This window comes from Microcaecilia unicolor, chromosome 4 (genome assembly GCF_901765095.1).
Source record: "Microcaecilia unicolor chromosome 4, aMicUni1.1, whole genome shotgun sequence".
Taxonomy (NCBI): Eukaryota; Metazoa; Chordata; class Amphibia; order Gymnophiona; family Siphonopidae; genus Microcaecilia; species Microcaecilia unicolor.
In genome coordinates, this window is record NC_044034.1 from 232,595,630 (window position 1) to 232,616,115 (window position 20,486).

The 20,486-nt window shown below is 41.6% G+C and overlaps 1 protein-coding gene across 1 annotated transcript in view; it reads left to right on the forward strand.

Annotated features, from left to right (window-relative positions):
- OCA2 (OCA2 melanosomal transmembrane protein) overlaps positions 1–20,486 on the forward strand; it is a 229,932-nt gene that overhangs the window by 182,219 nt on the left and 27,227 nt on the right. The window contains exon 22 of the mRNA XM_030201311.1: positions 11,057–11,150. Coding sequence (XP_030057171.1) covers positions 11,057–11,150 — 94 coding nt within the window. The remainder of the gene's footprint in view (positions 1–11,056; positions 11,151–20,486) is intronic.

The window sequence follows — 20,486 nt, forward strand, 5'->3', positions numbered from 1 at the left end:
TTAAACAAATTAATATATAAAAAAATTAAAAGGGATAGTTACTAAGGTGCAGTAAAAGTTGGCCTTTTATTGCACCTTAATTTATTGTAGAAGTCACTCATCTGAGATATCTCAGTACCATGTTAGTGACTTCTGCAACTTGCAAGCTGCATTATTCTGCTCCCCAGAAGCATATCTAGCATGGAAATAAAGCAGCAGCTTCCTCCTCCCCTTCTCCACTGGAGATGCCCTAGAAACCCCTCCTGGAGACCTGCACCACCCCATCCCCCCAAAAACACATTCCTCCCCCTCCCCCACTGACAGAGACCTGTATTCCTCTCCTTCCCCATTGCCCTCTTCACCGTTTCTGTGGGCCCTCCTCCCACACCTACCTTAAGGGATCCCTCATGGACTATGCTAGTTGGGGTGGGGGGGGTGGGGAGGTGCACAGCAGGCAATCCCCAGTCACTCTTGCCCGTGCTGGCACCAGGTTCAAGATTGCGACTGCCACCTGTAGCCATATCTCACAGTACTGCTCCTAGTGGTCAAGGTTGCTCTATTAGGGCTTTTTCTGATGTACAAAATAATGCAGTGCTTTTCATCTCATTATTAGGTAGCCCACAGTAACCTAAGCTAACACCTATTACAGTAATATAATGCTTGTTGTTGCCATTTAACATGTGTTAAAGGGCAAATAACATGCATTATTGCCTTAATGCACCTTGGTAACTACCTCCTTAAAGATTCTATTTACTAAAGCATTAGTAATTATTTCCCTCAACTACTGTAATGGATTATATGTAGATTTAAATTTTAAACATCTTAAAAGACTGCAAATTGTCCAGAATATGGCCACTATTTTGGTTATATATAGGAAGTGAAGAGACAGTGCTAGTCGTTTTACTGCAAGTTTTATTCGCTACCGGTAATAGAAAAGTGTTTGTTTAAGCTTTTTATTATTTTTTTTTACATTAAATACATTCCAGTATCAGAGACCTGTGCAATTCTGGTAAAGATTGGAAAAGTATGCACCCCACAGAATATTAAAATAGTCACAGCAACACAAAGATTTGTAAGACAAGAGAAAAGGGCGGTGGGGATGGGGGAGCCCTTCATGTTACAACGGCTCAGTGGTGGAATAGGCTTCCTAATGAGATATACTAACCTGGATATATTCAGAAATGGTTTTAAATGATATATCTTTCCAGCATAGGCCTGATAGCTGGTATGACTTATTCCAGTAGTTCCCAAACCTGGTCCTGGAGGCACCCCAGCCAGTCAGGTTTTCAAGATATCCACAATGAATATTCATGAGACAGATTTGCATACAGTGCCTCCACTGCATGCAAATCTGTCTCATGAATATTCATTGTGGATACCCTGAACACCTGACTGGAGTTTGGGAACTACTGAGTTATTCTATTCATTGTCTTTTCTTTTTATCTTGTTCTTTCTGTTCTGTTATGAGTTTAATTTATGTTCACCATTTCTAATAGACCAGGTCTAAGGAGAGCTTATAAAAGGATTTATAAATAAAGTTAATTAAGTGGTTAATACAGGAATTAATATGCGCTAATAGGGTGGGCCTATGTTCACAGTGTAACAGCTTTACAGCAGAGATGCCAAGGGTGGCCCATCCCAATGCTGGAGATTTGCTACCACAATGCTGCATATTGAAGGCCAGTGAGAGAGGTTTTTCTCACAGGCCCTAGCCATGTCTAAAACTAGTTCTGGCAGATACACATTCCAAAAACTGACATATTCCAATCAATAAATAGAAAGTAACATTATTTTTTCTACCTTTGTTGTCTGGTCATTTCATTTTTCTTGTTGTGTTAGTCCTAGTTTCTGATTTCTATTTTCTCTTCTTCTGTCTTTTTTTTGCCAGTGTAACCTGTCCATTTGACATTTATTCTTTCTCCATGTATATGTTTGTTTATTTATTTAAGACTTAATATACTGCCTTTAGGCCAAAGCGGTTAACAATATAAAAACTATTAGCATAAAATCAAAAAAAGAAAAGGAACGCCATCTTCCCTGTGTCCCTATCCGCTATCTATCTTCAGCATCTCCATTCTCTGTATCCCTATCCTCTCCCCCAGTCCAGCATCTTTCTTCTGTGTCTATATCCCTCACCCTATGTTCATTATTGCTGCTCTGTATCCCTATCCCTCCATATCCATCATCGCTCCTCTGTGTCCCTGCCCCCCCCCCCCCCCCCCCGGTTTCAGGATTGTCCCTGTTTCCTTATCCACCTATGTCCAACATTGCCCCTTTGTGTCCTTATCCTTCCCAGTGTCTAACATCACTGCTGTGTACCATTCATACCCCATCTCTGTATCCAGCATTGTCCTTCTGCATATCCATCCCATCCAACATCATCCATCTGCGCCCATGTCCCAATTCTCCCTTCTGTGTCCCTGTCCCTTCTCTCCACTCTCTGTCCTTCCTGACCAACATCGTCTGTCTGTGGCCTATGCTTCACCCACTCCACCCATGTAGTTCAGCATCTCTCTGTGTCTCTGTCCTCTCTGACCCAGCCCATCATTTCTTCCCTTCTCTTCCATCCATTCCCCAGAGGCTGGAATTTCTCCCTTTGTCCTCCCTCTCCCCCAGTCCACCATCTCCCCCCTCTCTCCCCTGTTTCCTCACCCATAGTCCAGCATCTATCCTGTCCTCTGTCCACAGGTCTGGAACCAGATCCTCACTCTGTCCCTCTCCTCCCCCTCTCAGTGAGTCCAGCACAACTCCCCACACACTCACACCCATAGATCCACATACCCACACCCAGAACATCAACCTCAACCTATCCCTCTCCCCCCTTCTCGATGTCCAGAACCCCAACATCCCTGGTGAGTCCAGCACAACTGTACCCCCCTCCCCACCCATGGTGAGTCCAACACCAATTATTCCATCCCCATGTCACTCCAACATGCCTCCTTTCTGACCCCCATGAGTGCATCCCTCCTCCCTGAGCAACCCTTGTCCTTAGGCTGCAAGCTTTTCTTCTTTGTTGGTACCCTTCTACACCCTTCTCCTCCACTGCTAACTCCAGATTCCATTCCTTTTACCTTGCTGCACTATATGCCTGGCAAAGTCTTCCTGAGCCGGTACGTCAAGCTCCATCTCTGGCCATCTTCAAATCTAGGCTAAAAGCCCACTTTTTTGATGCTGCTTTTAACTTCTAACCCTTACTCACTTGTTCAGTACCCATGTTTTATCATTCCCACCTTAGTAATTCCCTTATCCTTTATTTGTCCTGTCCTAATTAGATTGTAAGCCCTGTCAAGCAGGGACTGTCACTTCATATCCAGTGTACAACACTGCGTACGTCTAGTAATGCCATAGAAATGATAAGTAGTAGTAACTTTCAAATTACTTTGCCAAAATTTGACATCGACCTCTCACAATTCTTTATCAGTCCAGACAAGCAGGGCGAAAAAATAATTATGTTTATTCTCAGACCTTGGAACAGTGGACAAAAAAACGTGCAAATAGCACGGTAGGCTCAGGCAGACTACGTTATGTGGCATAGAAGCATCCGCCCTCACAAGTGTTGCCCCTACAGAATTCTTTTGCTCCATTACAGCACTGTGACGTCCCTGAAAATAGAATTGAGTCAGAAGAAAAAGTAATGAAGGTGGAACAAAAAGATATGAAGGTGCCCAAAGAGAGAGAGACACCCCCAAATCACTAGTGTTGAAATGTATACCAGGAAACTGTTGCTACTAGGGGATTATCAGAGGCATTAACTTTGAAACACAATTCAAGGGGCCATGCAAAGTGAAATGCCTTCCAGGCTCTTCAGCTACCAGTACCAAGCAAATAATCTCTATAATCAGAGAAGAAACTAAGGAGTCAAACACTGATGTTATCCACCTGGGAACAAATGACTTGTCCAGGAATACCCCACTTGCCATGCAGAGAGCTTTTTAGGAGCTGGGAGAGGGGTTAAAACCTTTGCTACAAACAATAGCTTTCTCTGAAGTACTACTTACTTTTGGAAAGGGAGAGAAAAGATTGCAAAGTACTGAGAATTTCAATAGCTGGCTCAAAGCCTGGTGTCTCCAAGAAGGATTTAGGTACATAGGAGGATGGGGCAATACTAGGAAAAATAAAAGACTATACTGTAACGATGGACTGCATCTCACTGTGGCAGGAAAAAAAATCCTTGGGGAGAAATTCAGACAATATATTTCTAGGCATTTAAACTAGAAGGCGGGGGTGGCATATGGAGGCAGTTCACTTCAAGTGGCCACCCCCAGCTAGATGCGTCAGTAGAAAAGAAAACAACAAAAACAACAATCTTAGCAAATCACTTCTTAACAACACAGTAGGAAGTGAGACTAAACAAGAAACTAAACAGAAGATAAAAATTCCACTGAAATGTAGATGGAAAGCAATGACCACAAATGCTCGCAGTCTAAGCAATAAAGTTCATGACCTTCAAGCCCTGATGTTGGAGGCAGACTTAGACATTGTTGCAATCATGGAGACATGGCTCAATGGTTCCCATGAATGGGATGCAAACATACCTTGCTATAATCTATTTAGGAAGGATGGAGATGGTCGTAAAGGTGGAGGAGTAGCTCTATATGTGAGAAATGATATCGCAGTGACTGAAATGACAGGGACCTGGGGAAAGGAAGAAGCAATATGGATCACCTTAAAAAGAGATGATAGAACCTCTGTCCATGTGGGTGTTGTCTACAGACCTCCGACACAATTGGAGGAACTAGATAAAGATCTGATCACAGATATTCAAAAGTTGGGAAAGAAGAGAGAGGTGCTGTTGCTGGGAGATTTCAATCTGCTGGATGTAGATTGGAAGGTTCCATTTGCAGAATCAGAAAGAAGTAGAGAGATCGTGGATGCTTTTCAAAGTGCTCTGCTCAGACAAATGGTGACGGAACCCACGAGGGAGGGAGCGATGCTGGATCTGGTGCTCACAAATGGGGATAGTGTGTCAAATGTCCGAGTGGGTGCCCACCTGGGCAGCAGTGACCATCAAACAGTTTGGTTTGATATAACAGCTGAAGTGGAGGGCGGCCACTGAAAAGTCAAAGTCCTGGATTTCAAGCATGCTGACTTTAGTAAAATGGGGGAATACCTGAGGAAGGAGCTGATGGGCTGGGAGGACATACGAGAAGTGGAAGGACAGTGGTCTAGGCTGAAAGAAGCTATAAATATGGCCACAAACCTTTATGTAAGGAGAGTAAATAAAAGCAAGAGAAAAAGGAAACCAATTGGTTCTCTAACAAGTGGCTGAGAAAATAAAGCCTAAAGAGTTGGCGTTCGTGAAATACAGAAAAACTCAAGAAGAGGAACACGGAGAGGAATACCGGATTAAACTGAAAGAAGCCAAGAGAGAGATATGTCTGGCAAAAGTGCAAGCAGAAGAACAAATGGCTAGAAATGTAAGGAGGGGTGACAAAAATTTCTTCAGGTATATTAGTGAAAGGAGGAAGACTAAAAAGAGAATTGTGAGACTGAAAGATGCTGCAAACCTCTATGTAGATAATGATGAAGAAAAAGCAAATTTGCTAAACAGATACTTTTGTTCTGTTTTCACAGAAGAAAATCCTGGAGAAGGACCACGATTGACTGGCAAAAGTACATATGAGAATGGAGTGGATATAGCACCGTTCACAGAAGAGAGTGTTTATGAACAACTTTAAAATCTAAAGGTGGACAAAGCCATGGGACTGGATGGGATCCACCCCAGGATATTGAGGGAGCTCAGAGAGGTTCTGGCGGGTCCTCTTAAAGATTTGTTTAATAAATCCTTGGAGACGGGAGAGGTTTCATGGGATTGGAGAAGAGCGGATGTGGTCCCTCTTCACAAAAGTGGTGATAGGGAAGAAGCTGGAAACTACAGGCCGGTAAGCCTCACTTCAGTTATTGTAAAAGTAATGGAAGCGATGCTGAAGGAAAGGATAGTGAATTTCCTGGAAGCCAATAAGTTGCAAGATCCAAAACAACATAGTTTTACCAAAGGTAAATTGTGCCAAACGAATCTCATTGAATTCTTTGACTGGGTGACCGGAGAATTGAATCATGGACGTGCTATAGACATAATCTACTTAGATTTCAGCAAAGCTTTTGACACGGTTCCCCACAGGAGGCTCTTGAATAAACTTTACAGGCTGATGATGGGACCCGACATGGTGAACTGGATTAGGAACTGGTTGATGGAGAGACGCCAGAGGGTGGTGGTTAATGGAATTTGCTCAGATGAGGGAAAGGTGAGTAGTGGAGTGCCTCAGGGGTCAGTGCTGGGGCCGATTCTGTTCAATATATTTGTGAGTGACATTGCCGAAGGTTTAGAAGGTAAAGCTTGCCTTTTTTGCGGATAATACCAAGATTTGTAACATAGTGGACACCCCGGAGGGAGTGGAAAGCATGAAAAAAGATCTGACTGAGGCTCTGTATACAAACAGTTATATCCTGATCTTCCCAGGTACTTTTCTAGGAAGTATGCAAATGTTTAGTTAGTGTTATAATTGATCCATTTTCAGTTACCTACATAGTAACTTGGAGGGGCATAATCGAACGGGGCCGGCCATCTATAAGGGCAGCCATCTTCAAGGCCGGCCCCGTAAAGCGGCGTCCCGACCGTATTATCGAAACAAGATGGCTGGCCATCTTTCGTTTCGATAATACAGTCGGGGCCAGCTAAATCTCAACATTTGGGCCGGCTTTAGAGGTGGCCGGCATTAGTTTTCAGCAATAATGGAAACTAATGGTGGCCATCTCAAACCCGGCCAAATCCAAGGCATTTGGTTATGGGAGGAGCCAGCATTTGTAGTGCACTGGTCCCCCTCACATGCCAGGACACCAACCGGGCACCCTAGGGGGCACTGCAGTGGACTTCAAAAATTGCTCCCAGATGCATATCTCCCTTACCTTGTGTGCTGAGCCCCCCAAATCCCCCCCAAAACCCACTCCCCACAACTGTACACCACTACCATAGCCCTTAGGGATGAAGGGGGGCACCTACATGTGGGTACAGTCGGTTTTGGGGGGGGTTGGAGGGCTCCCATTTACCACCACAAGTGTAGCAGGTAGGGGGGGATGGGCCTGGGTCCACCTGCCTGAAGTGTACTGCACCCACTAAAAACTGCTCCAGGGACCTGCATACTGCTGTCAGGGAGCTGGGTATGACATTTGAGGCTGGCAAAAAAATGTTTTTTAATATTTTTGGGGGGGTGGGAGGGGGTTGCTGACCACTGGGAGAGTAAGGGGAGGTCATTCCTGATTCCCTCCGGTGGTCATCTGGTCATTTGGGGCACCTTTTTGAGGCTTGGTCGTGAACAAAGAGGGACCAAGTAAATTCGGCCAAATGCTCATCAGGGCCAGCTTTCTTTTTTCTATTATCGGGTGAAGCCAGCCATCTCGTAACCACGCCCCCATCCTGCCTTCTGTACCCTGCCAACGCGCTCCCTTGAAGTTTGGCCAGCTCCGCGATGGAAAGCAGTTAAGGCTGGCCAAAACGGCTTTCGGTTATACCGATTTGGCCGGGTTTAGGAGATGGCCGGCCATCTCCCGAATTGTGTCGGAAGATGGCCAGCCTTCTCGTTCGAAAATAAGCAGGATAGTAACATAGTAGATGACGGCAGAGAAAGACCTGTATAGTCCATCCAGTCTGCCCAACAAGATAAACTCATATGTGCTACTTTATGTGTATACCTGACCTTGATTTGTATCTGCCATTTTCAGGCCACAGAGCATAGAAGTCTGCCCAGCACTAGCCACGCCTCCCAATCAAAGAAAGAGAAGTCAGTCCTCTTTAACAGCTTTAAGGATAAACATGCACCATTTGCTGGTCTAATAGGAGAAATACACTTCAGAACATAATCAATGGAGGAAAATATCCATTACATTTTACAGGTTTATAACACATTATTTCTTCACATTCATCTAACTTACATATTGCTATTAAACAACATGTGGAGGGACATTTTCAATATGACGTCTAAATCCGATTTTGGACATTTTTCAAAAAACATCCAAAAATCAAGTAGCAAACATGACCATTTTCAAACTAGCAAAATGTCCAACTTTTTGTTTCAAAAATGGCCATATACTACATGTTTTTGTGCTCAGTGCATCTATCTTTTTGGACCATTTTGAGGAAGAAAAATACATCCAAGAGAAAAATGCACAAAATCAAGTCATTAGGATGTATGGGGGGGGGGGGGGGGGCAGCATTCTTAGTAGACTGGCCACACAGACGTGCCAGCAGAGCAGTGGGGCACCCTAGGGAGCACTGCAGTGGACTTCACATAAAAGGTCCCAGGTACACATCACACCGTTACCCCCTTATATGGTATGGTGAGCCCTCCAAAACCCATCAAAATCCTACTCTACCCAACTGTACACCACTACAATAGCCTTTATGTCTGCAGATGTCACCTATAGGTGAGTTTTGGAGGGCTCACACTTTCCACCACAAGTGTAATAGTTAGAGGGGGATATGGGCCTGGGCCCCCATCTCTACAGTGCACTGCATTAACCACTAAGTTACTATGGGGACCTGCTTGCAGGTTTAATAAGACATGCTGTAACATCTGAAGCTGTCATAGAGGCTGGTATTTACTGTTTCATTCACATATTTGGGGGGAGGGAGGGGGTCAGTGACCACTGGAGCAGTAAGAGGGGTTATGCATTAATCGCTCCAGTGGTCATCTAATCATTTAGGGCACCTATTTGTGACTTAAGTCATGATTGAAACAGGTCTAAACCAAAATCTCTGTTAGCCCTGGACGTTTTTGCGTTGTTCCATTATGGCAGAAAAACGTCCAAGTTCTGGAAACACCTAAATCCTACCCCGAACATTCCCCCAACATTCCCCTCCCCCTTGTGAACTGTATAGAAAACTGTCTTAAAATGGGTTTCAAAAATAGCAATTTGGATGTTTTGGAAAAAAAAAAAAAGTCCATCTGCTGCTTTGTTACATTTTTTGGAGTTTCTTTCTGTTTTGAAAATGAGCCCATAAATTAGCTTAACCTATGCTGATGTTACTGACATTTCAGTGTTACTACCTAGCAATTTTTGTGCATTAAATTGTTCATGCTAAAACACAGTAAAATAACATGATTCAAACAATACAATTAACAATGTGTCAGAATTTCGCAGTCAAACTGAGAAATTTTCTTCACAGTGCTGAACTTCAGGTTCTTGAGATAATGAGCAGCCACTATTGCTTTTGCTGTGAAACCTTGTTCATGCTGTGTCTGGATTCTCATTTAGTCCACTACCAACACCTTGCCCATGATTGCTATTCAGATCCAAAATGCTTTTAAATAAATGATCTATAAATTATCATATTATTAAATACAAAGTATTCAAATTAATGTTTACAAAAGTCTGCATTACTGTGACATCATTAAAAGTAAGCTGGCACCCTGGTTTTGTTTTTCCAAATAATGGTAGTTTTACAGTGCAAACACTTTTGAATGTGCAAAAATCACTGGGTGGTCACACTAAAAAGTTTGTACCTTCACCGTGTTTAAAGATAATCTTATTCCACTGGACATATAAACGTGGATAGTAACAACAAATAAAGCTGTAAAATTTCATGTTGAAATTACAAGCAGTTGCTGAAAAAACAGCAAAAATACCTCTAGAGGTTACTTTTTTTCTTGCCTCACCTTATATAAGTGATGTATTTTATAAACCTGCACGCTCTTGGGAGCTAATTAGGGAACGATCACTCAACAAACTTTCTGCACAGGGAAATGGTTTTGAAGCTCAGAAAGGTGAGCACAATACTCCACTAAACAGCAGGACTGAAAGAAAAGTTTGCTGGTGATTATGCATGACTCAAAGCAGGTGTAAATGTTGATGAGGAAATTTACCACGGTATATGGTGTTTTGCCATTCTACAATACAGTCAATGGTATGTGAAATAAAAATTCTTTATTCGCTTATAGAAAATATCAGGACCCACGTCAACATGGCCACGTTTCGCCATAGCTGCGTCAGGACACAAGACCTGGTATAAAACGCTGGTACTTCACAACATTGTATGTCTTGTAAATGACATGCCAGGGATGCTGTTAGGGAGGTACAACTAGGGCAACTGCCCTTGGCCTCCTGGCCAGAGAGAGCCCCAAGCCTGCCAGAAGCTGAAGGTGCAGCCTGGTAGTAAGCTTTAGGATCCCTTTCTAAATTTCTGCCCTGAGCCCTTGCCATGTCTTAACACCAGCTCTGGCAGAATGCACATTTCAAATCTGACATATTCAAATCACAAAATAGAAAAATAAAACTATTTTTCTACCTTTTTTTGTGTACCCATTTTATTTTTCAAATCATTTTGGTCCAAGGCTCTGGTTTCTGCGTCTCTCTGTCTTCTCTTCTTGCTCACCAAAGTCTCCTGTCCATTTGACATTTCTTCTCTCTCCATATCCACTATCCAAGGAAGAGGCAGCAATTTCAAGCCTGCAGAAAGGGAAGGCAGTGAGTAAGGCTGGATTGTGGGTGCCGGGGTGTTCCGCTCTGGGTGGGCATTGGGCAAAGGTGGATGGGCCCAATCCCATCCAGGCCCACTTGTGGCTATTCCCCTGCAAATATAGAATACATGTACTATATGAAGGAATTTCTAGAACAATATATATATATTTACCGATTTACACATGTAAATCCACTTTTTACATGCAGCTGTAATGTAAGCATCGTCAGGGGGGGAATTGTGGGTCAAGCAAGGGAGGAGACAAGATTCAGCTGCTGATTCTAGAAGTTGTAAATGCTAATGCCTGAATAATTTTATATGAATAAGTCATATCTCTGTTAATTTATATGTGGTTTTTCAGTGCAGGCACTTACACAAATACTAACATTGAAAATATGTGAAAATTGTAATGTAACTTATTCGTAAGTTATACACACCTGTACCACTGAATATCAGCTTCTATTTTTAGGGCACTGTAAAACAATAGAAGCATACAAATAAGCTTTTAAATCAATATAACATGCTTTTCTCTGTTATAACAATTTATTAGATAAATTATATTGAAAATACGTATAACAGTTTTTTTTGTCATCACAATATTTGTCTGTATCTCTTATTTGACAGATTCCTGTGATTCTCAGCTTAGGTCAGGATACGGATGTTAACTTGCCTATAAAGCCACTGATTTTTGCACTTGCCATAGGGGCTTGTCTTGGAGGTGAGGTGCAACATTTTATATTTAATATTAAACATGGATCACTAATATGATAACAATAACTTTATAAATCATTCAAAAGTCTCATGTAATTCTATTAAGAAATCCTTTGCTATTACGTTCTTTGATTTCCAATTATAAACTACAAAGATTATTTAGGATCAGAGTTAGTAAATTAGCACAAACTAATGCCATTCTCAAATCATTAGTAAATAGGTATATTACATACAATGGGACCTGAAGTAAATAAAGCAAATTAAATTCATGTTCGTATGTTGTAATGCAGTAGCCCAGTGGTTCCCAAACCTGGTCCTGGAGGCATCCCAGCCAGTCAGGTTTCAGGAAACCCACAATGAGTATTCATTAGTGAGATTTGATGCACTACCTCCACTGCATGCAAATCTCTCGCATGAATATTCATTGTAGATATCCTGAAAACCTGACTGGCTGGGCTGCCTTCAGGACCAGGTTTGGGAACCACTGCAGTAGCCCCTTTTAGTAAATCTAGCCCCTATTTCCTTAATTTCTGGTCTTATTATAAATTACTATGTAGCTTTGCAAGCTCTTTTGTTTTTTAAAGAGACAGCATGTAAAACATATTAAATAAAATATTCACAAATCATTGATGAAGTCATACGAGGGATGAATGAAGGTATGGTTAAAAAGAGAGTAGCCTAATCAAAGTAAGTCCAGAACAGCCTAACTTTGCAAAACCTGTTGCATAATGGTACAGTAAAAGAAACAGCCTGATTCAATGTTTGATTTCGGTTTTAAACAATTGATTACTGTTTCAATGTTTAATTAGGTAATGTGTTGAATTTGGTCTTTATTTCTTCAGCAGTTGATTGCTGGTCATTAGCTGGTATTTATCATATCAGTTGGTCAGATCACTATTTTATTTATTGTAGCTGTTATAGTCAGTGTTTTGGAAGTAAAACAGTGGAACCCTTAGTGGTGCAGACAACAAAGCTTAAGCAGGGTCTTGCTGTCAAAGATATTCCTAATATTGTTTCTTCTTTTATTCTATTGGTTCATGGCTTGGAACTAGGAAAGGGGACTCAAGAATGGTTTTCTAGTTTGAAGTTAATTACCAAGGAGATGTTGAAAAGTAAATTGGTACTTTTACTTCATTGTTGAAAAATAGATGGTATCATACAAGTTTATCATTGATAAAATAGCAGGTATGCCATCTGGAATGTAAATGGCATAAAAACCCAACTGACGAGCTGCGTCAGCAATGTAGAGCACAAAATAAATTTTGCTATGCAGAAGTTCTTAGGAAAAATAAGGACTTAATAAGAAACTGGAAGACACTGTCATACCAAGGTACAAATTATATCGTAGTGATAGGGTGGATCGAATTGGTGGAGGGGTAGCATTGTTTGTTAAGGAGGGCCTTGAATCAAATAGATTGAAAATTCTGCAGGACACATAGGGATCTTGGAATCCCTATGGATTGAAATTCCATGTGTAAAGGAGAAAAGGATAGTGATAGGAGTGTACTACCATCCACTCGGCTCCATATATTAAAAAAAGAGGAAGGAAGACCAAACAACAGCCGACATGGTTTAAATGTAAGGTGAAGGAAGCTATTAGAGCTTAAAGAAAATCTTTCAGAAAATGGAAGAAGGATCTGACTGAAAATAACAAGACCTCAAAGCGCTCCCAGATCAAATATTCATCTGTCGGAGCTAGAACAGACCAACTAGTCATCATAGGCAAAAACCCCTTATGGGCGTCCACAAAAATTCTTAATGGACTGCAATTGTCTAATAAATTTTATTGTTTTTTTGAAATCAAGAATTTTTATGAAAAAAACGTGTTAATTTCTAGAACATACTTAATGTATAATGCAATACACTTAGCTTATTGCTTGGTGTTCAATATTACTGCTGCTTCATGCTGCGCTGTTCCCAGCTTAGTTACCCTGAGCCGACGTTTCGCTGCTTCTTCAGGGTCTCAGGTACCTGAGACCCTGAAGAAGCAGCGAAACGCTGGCCAACGTCGGCTCAGGGTAACTAAGCAGGGAACAGCGCAGCATGAAGCAGCAGTAAAATTGAACACCAAGCAATAAGCACTAACTTTTTAAAAGGAGATAGAGCAGAGTGCATGGTTCAGTGTGGAGTATCCTTGAAGGATACTATTGAAACAGGATATTTAGAGAACCCTAGTACAGAAGTTTCAACAGTGCTGAAAGTAAGGCAGGTATGCTTAATGAGAGAGCAGAATAAAGGATGCGCATTATCCCCTTCAACTGCTAAGCATCTTGTAGATCAAAGGAAAAACACAATTTGAAGTGCCTGTATACAACTGCTAGAAGCCTAAAAAATAAGATGGGAGAGTTAGAATATATAGCACTAAATGATAAGGTAAGTATAACAAGCATCTCAGAGACTTGGTGGAAAGAGGGCAATCAGTGGGACACTGTGTTAGGGTACAAATTATATCGCAATGATAGAGAGGATCAAATTAGAGGGGGGATTGCGCTATATGTTAAAGAGGGAATTGAGTCAAAATAAAATGCAAAGAAAATACAAATATACAATAAGACAAACCAAAAGGTCATACTACAAATCCAAAATAGGACCAGATTATAAAGACACACATAAACTATACCAACTCGTGCACATACTACTTGACACTTCTCCGGTTACCTCAATCAACACAGACACCCCATCAGCAGATGACCTGGCAATTTACTTCAATGAGAAAATTATAAAACTACGATACATGCTACCACTTAACACCACCGACCAAGAAAAATTCATTAATTGTTTGGACCCAACCACCGATTAATATCCAGCTGACCGAATCTGGACATACTTCGACCTACTGACCGACGAAACCGTCACCAAAGCGATCAAAAGATTCGCCAAATCCCATTGCAAACTGGATATATGTCCCAACAACCTAATAAAAACCGCCTCTCAACTCTTCATAACAGACCTCACTTCTTATTTAAATTTCATGCTACAACATGGACTCTTCCCTAAGGATAAAGGAAACATATTACTTACCCCAATGCCCAAAGATCTAAAGAAAAAATCAAATGATATTACCAATTACCTCTGGTATTAAAACTAATGGAAAGTATGGTAACCAAACAACTTACCAACTACTTAACCAAATTTTCTATACTACATGAATCACAATCAGGATTTCGATCCAAACACAGCACTGAAACAGTATTAATCACTCTCCTAAGCAAATTTAAACAAACAATTGCAGCTGGCAACAGTGTTCTCCTTTTACAATTCGGTATGTCCAGCACGTTCGACATGGTTAGCCATAAAATATTATTGAACATCCTAGAATACTTTGGGATTGGAGGACACGTATTGAGATGGATTAATTGCTTCCTAACTGCAAGCCATCAGAAATCCAGAGGATAATCAGGAGGAGTCAAAATAGATAGAAGATTGATCAGACTCTTAAAATTACAAGAGAATTTTTGTTTTGTAGTGGAGAGTTCTCAGAGTATAAACTCACCCAAGCGAGACTACACCAAAGTGATTTACATCTCTAAGGGTGAACAAGCTTCTCGATCATGGAACTTCTCCACAGTTTTTTATGTGAACTAAATGCACACCCGTGCTATATTCACAATGTGATAAATAACCTAATTTGATATTTAAAATGTCTGAATCAATCCTATCTTTTGCTCCTTCTGACCTCATGCACATATAAGAAAAATATTTATGTATATGAAAAAATTAAACTCTTTTTCTATATACTATGGTGATATCTTAAGTATGCTTAAATATGCTCTATACCATACAACAATATAATCAATGTGGGCACTTAGCGTAATAGTCAGGAAATCCACTTCCGGATGAAACGAAGTAAGGGCACTTTTTTTTCTTGTTTCATTTTGTTTAAATCATATTTGAGTTCCTGAGGAAGTTTATACGAAACCCTACAGAGTTGGACTCGCTATGATTTATTGAAGAAAGGAGCATATTTCGGCACATTTTAGTGCGGGAGTGTTTGACATTTGGAAAACATTTTATTCGCTCCCGAGAGGATATAACATACCATTTGACTGGATCAAAAACTGTGAAATACGGATTGAATTTCATCCAGGAGTGGATTTCCTGACTATTACGCTAAGTGCCCACATTGATTATAAATGTTGGTGTACTTGGTGGAATGAAAGCAGTAGCATGTTGATTTCCATGATTCAATTCCTGTTACTAGCATCCCAAAGAAAACCTTTGATAGGGATAAAGTTGTCCTCCACTCTTGACCCTTGTTTTATCATTAGCTATTTGGATATTTTATATAATAAGAACATAACAACATAAGAATAGCCATACTGGGGCAGACTAATGGTCCATCTAGCCCAGTATCCTGCTTCCAACAGTGGCCAATCCAGGTCACAAATACCTGACAGAAGCCCAATTAGTAGTAAAATGCAATGCTACCAATCCCAGGGTAAGCAGTGGCTTCCCCTATAGCCATCTCAATAACAGACTATGGACTAGTAACTTGTCCAAACTTTTTAAACCCAGATACACTAACCGCTGTTACCACATCCTCCAGCAGTGAGTTCCAGAGCTTAACTATTCTTTGAGTGAAAACATATTTCCTCCTATTTGTTTTAAAGGTATTTCCATGTAATTTCATTGAGTGTCCCCTGGGCTTATGCTTTTTGAAAGAATGAAAAATCGATCACTTCTACCCATTCAACACCATTCAGGATTTTATAGACCTCAATCTTATCCCCACTCAACCATCTCCTTTCCAAGCTGAAGAGTTCAAACCTCTTTGTCTTTCCTCATAGGAGAGGAGTTCTATCCCCTTTATCATTTTGGTCATTCTTCTTTGAACCTTTTCTAATTCCGCTATATCTTTTTTGAGATACGGCGACCAGAATTAAATGCAATACTCAAGGTGAGGTTGCAGTATAAAGTGATACAGAGGCATTATAATATTCTTGGAATTTTTTGGATACCTTTCCTAATAATTCCTAGCATCCTGTTTACTTTTTTGGCAACTGTCACATGCTGGGCAGAAGATTCCTGCGTATTGTCTACAATGAGGGGCATAATCGAACGCAAACACCCATCTCCATGGGTGTCTATGTCCGAGAACTGGTACGTGAAGGGGTAGGACAGACCGTATTTTCGGAAAAAATGGGCGTCCATCTTTCGTTTCGAAAATATGGTTTGTACGGACCAAAATGCCATGGATTTAGTCGTTTTAGCGATAATGGAAAATAAAAACGCCTAGCTCAGAAACGTCCTAATCCATGCCATTTGGTCATGGGAGGGGCCAGGATTCGTAGTACACTCGCCCCCCCTGACATGCCAGGACACCAACTGGACACCCTAGAGGTCAGTGCGGTGGACTTCAGAAAACGCTCCCACATGCATAGCTCCCTTACGGGTGCTGAGCCCCCAACCCCCCTCCCCCAAAACCCACTACCCACAAATGTACAACACTACCATAGCTCTTAGGGGTGAATGGGGCACCTACATGTGGGTACAGTGGGTTTTGGAGGCCTCCCATTTACCAGCACAAGTATTACAGGTAGGGGGGATGGGCCTGGGTCCGCCTGCCTGAAGTGCACTGCGGTACCCACTAAAAGTGCTCCAGGGACCTGCATACACACAGGCCTCTAGGACTTGTTGCTGCTGTATAACCTTGGCACACCAGTTGACACCTGAAGACTAATCTCTTTGAAAAAGTCCTTTATTTGAATAAGCACATTTACTCACAGTTAACTGCGGATCAGAGGTTGTGCCCCACTGGCAAAGAGTCTTCCTGGTACTGAGATGAGCAGTAGGTCAGAGCTGGCAGAATGCTGTACAATGCCCTCTTTCAGCAACATTCAAGGGAAGAACTAAGTGCTGTAACGTGGCTAACACATGAAAGGGATCTAAAACTGTGTTACAAAAATGGCCACTACCTCATAGACTACCAGAAATAAAACAGGGCACATTCTGACCCAGTAAGCAGGGGGGAAAGCACCATGGGAGTAGAGCCTACCAACTACCAACATCTTGAGCATTTAACACAAGCTAGTGGAATCACGGAGCCCAATACCCTACACCCACCACAATGCATTGCTGATGTGACTCTGCAGTGCGCATAACAGAAAAGGTGTCACACTCACCCAAGAGCCACATCAGAACCAGGGAAAGGCTGTCACAGGATAGAATACATTCTGCTGTCATGGAGGTGGGTACGGCATTTGAGGCTGGCATAGAGGCTGGAAAAAAAAGTTTTTAAAGTGGGATTTTTTGGGGGGGGGAGTCAGGGGAGGTGATCCCTGATTCCCTCCGGTGGTCATCTGGCCAGTTGGGGCACTTTTTTGGGACTTGGACCTGAAAAAAAAGGGTCCAAATAAAGCGGACCAAATTCTCGTCCAAAATGCCCTTCTTATTTCAATTATCAGCTAAAGACGCCCAGCTCTCCTCGGCTGATAACCAAGCCCCAGTCCCGCCTTCACCACGCCTCCGGCACGCCCCTGTCAACTTTGTTCGTTCCTGCAACGGAGTGCAGTTGAAGACGACCAAAATCGGCTTTCGATTATACCGATTTGGTCGCACACAGGAGAAAGATGCCCATCTCCCAATTTGGGTCGAAATATGGGCATCTTTCTCTTTCGAAAATAAGCTGGAATGGCACCTAAATCCTTTTCTTGGGTGCTGACTGCTAAGATGGGCCCTAGCATCAGGTAACTATGATTCGGATTATTCTTCCCAATTTCTTCTTAAATTTTGTCTACCATTTGAATGCCCCATCTTCCAGTTTCCTAAGGTCTTCCTGCAATTTTTCACAATCCACATGTGTTTTCACAACTTTGAATAGTTTTATATCATCTGTAAAGTTAATCACCTTACTCATCGTTCCATTTTCCAGATCATTTATAAATATGTTACTTAGCACTGGTCCCAGACCAGATCCCTGCAATATTCCAATATGCACCCACCTCCATTGAGAAAAATAGCCATTTAACCACACCCTCTTTTTTCTGTCCCATAACCAATTTCTAATCCACAGAATGATCTTGCCTTCTATCCCATGAGTTTTTAATTTTATGAGGAGTCTCTCATGAGGAACTTTGTCAAAAGAAATGAAGCAAATTGGTGAGGCAAGACTTCCCTTGGCTGAACCCATGCTGACTCTGTCCCATTAAACCATGTTGTCTACACGTGTTCTATAATTTTATTCTTTATAATAGTTTCCACTTTTTTCCCCAGCGCTGAAGTCAGGCTTACTGGTCTGTAATTTCCCGGATCACCCTGGAACCCTTTTTAAAAATTGCCATTACATTGGTCACCTTCCAGGTACTACAGATGATTTTAACGACAAGTTACAGATCACTAACAGATCAGCAATTTCATGTTTGAGTTCTTTCAGTACCCTGGGGTGTATGCCATCCAGTCCAAGTAATTTATCACTCTTTAACTTGTCAATTTGGCTCAGTATGTCTTCCAGGTTCCTCAAGATTTCTTTCAGTTCCTCTGCCTTGTCACCCTTGAAAACCGTTTCCGGTAGAGGTAGATCTCTTACATCTTCTTCCATAAAGATCGAAGCAAAGAATTCATTCAATCTCTCCACTATGGCCTTGTCCTCCCTGAGTGCCCCTTTTGCTCCTTCATGATCTAACGGTCCCATGGATTCCCTCACAGTCTTTCTTCTTCTGATGTACCTGAAGAAGGTGTTACTATGAGTTTTTGACTCAACGTTTTTCTTCATATTCTTTTTTAGCCTTCTTTATCAATGCTTCACATCTAGCTTGACACTGCTTATGTTGCTTCTTATTTCCTTCATTCAAATACTTTTTCCATTCTTTGAAGGATGCTCTTTTGGCTCTAATAGCCCCTTTCACTTCACTTTTTAACCATGCTGGCTATCATTTGCTCTTCTTTCCACTTTTGATAATATGTGGAATACATCTGGACTAGGCTTCCACAATGGAATTTTTAAACAACATCCACACCTGATGTAAAGTCCTAACCTTGTTTATTTGCTAGGTCTGCCATCTCTATCTGGGCAGCGGAAGGCATGGCCCTTCTACTAGCCTGGAAGGAACGGCATATCCCCTCTAGATCCTTAATTACCCCAACCTGGTATCTGCTTATGACAGTGTTACTCAGTCAAGGCAGTATAGACCCTTGTAATTAGAAAGGAACCCAGTATTTAGTAGATAAAGAAGTATAGTTTATTAACATTGATATCTCACCCAAAGATAGTACAAGCAGTTCAGGCAGTCATATGATAGAACAGCATCTCCCGCCACGTCTGTCTCCAGCCTTTTCTCTTCTCTTGTCTCGTCTTGTCTAATTTAATACCCCTCAGACTGGTCCTTATATACCATTTTGGCTTCATTGGTTCCAATGGACCCCAGTCTTTCTCACCAGGGCTCTCGGCCCTTATCAGTTGATAAGGATGACTTCACAAGTTCTCAAGCTCTAACTATAAACAAGATATGTTCAGAGCGCATCTGTGAGATGATCTCACAGGTCATTTTACTCTCTTCAGCTCCCCCCTCCCCTTGGGTATGCTCGTCCTACGTACATCTAACCCTCTATCAACTTGTATTAGCCAAAACAATCTGCTCATGACTTCTCACAGGTGCCAGTCCCAAAGCAAATGCCCCCCTCCCTTGCCAGTTCAGCACTTGCTACAGTGGAAGATAACTGTGTCAAAGGTGATCTCTGATTCTTACAAGCCTAGCTCTCTGGGAACTCATTTCAGCTTGAGCTGCAGTGAGATATATTTTGTATCAGAGATGATTTTTGGATTTCAAGAGGCCTAGCTCTTAGCCTGGGCCATTGGCCTGTATTTTACTGAGAGCTAGGGCTAGCATAACTCTTCAACCTTTACAGTCAACCCTTTCAACTTCCTTGTAACCATTTTCCTCATTTTGTCATAGTCACCCTTTGAAAATTAAATGGTGCTAAAGTAGGTTTCTTTAGTGACTTCACTCCAGACATTAGCTCAAATTGGATCATGTTATGATCACTGTTTCCCAGCAGACTGAACGCCATTACCTCTCATACCATGCTGTGCATTCCACTAAGGACTAGATCTAAAATAGCTCCCCCTCTTGTCTGTTCTTGGACTATTTGCTCCAAGAAACAATCATTTGTTACATGTAAAAATATTACCTCCCTAGTGATTCCTGATGTAGCATTTATCCAGTCAATATTGAGGTAATTGAAATCACTCATTATTATAATGTTGCCCAATTTGCCAGCTTTCCTAATTTCTATAAACATTTGTTCACCTGTCTGTTTGTTCTGTCCTGCTGGACGGTAGTATAGCCCTGCCAGTATATTCTTTCCCTTCACACATGGAATTTCTATCCACAAGGATTCCACACTG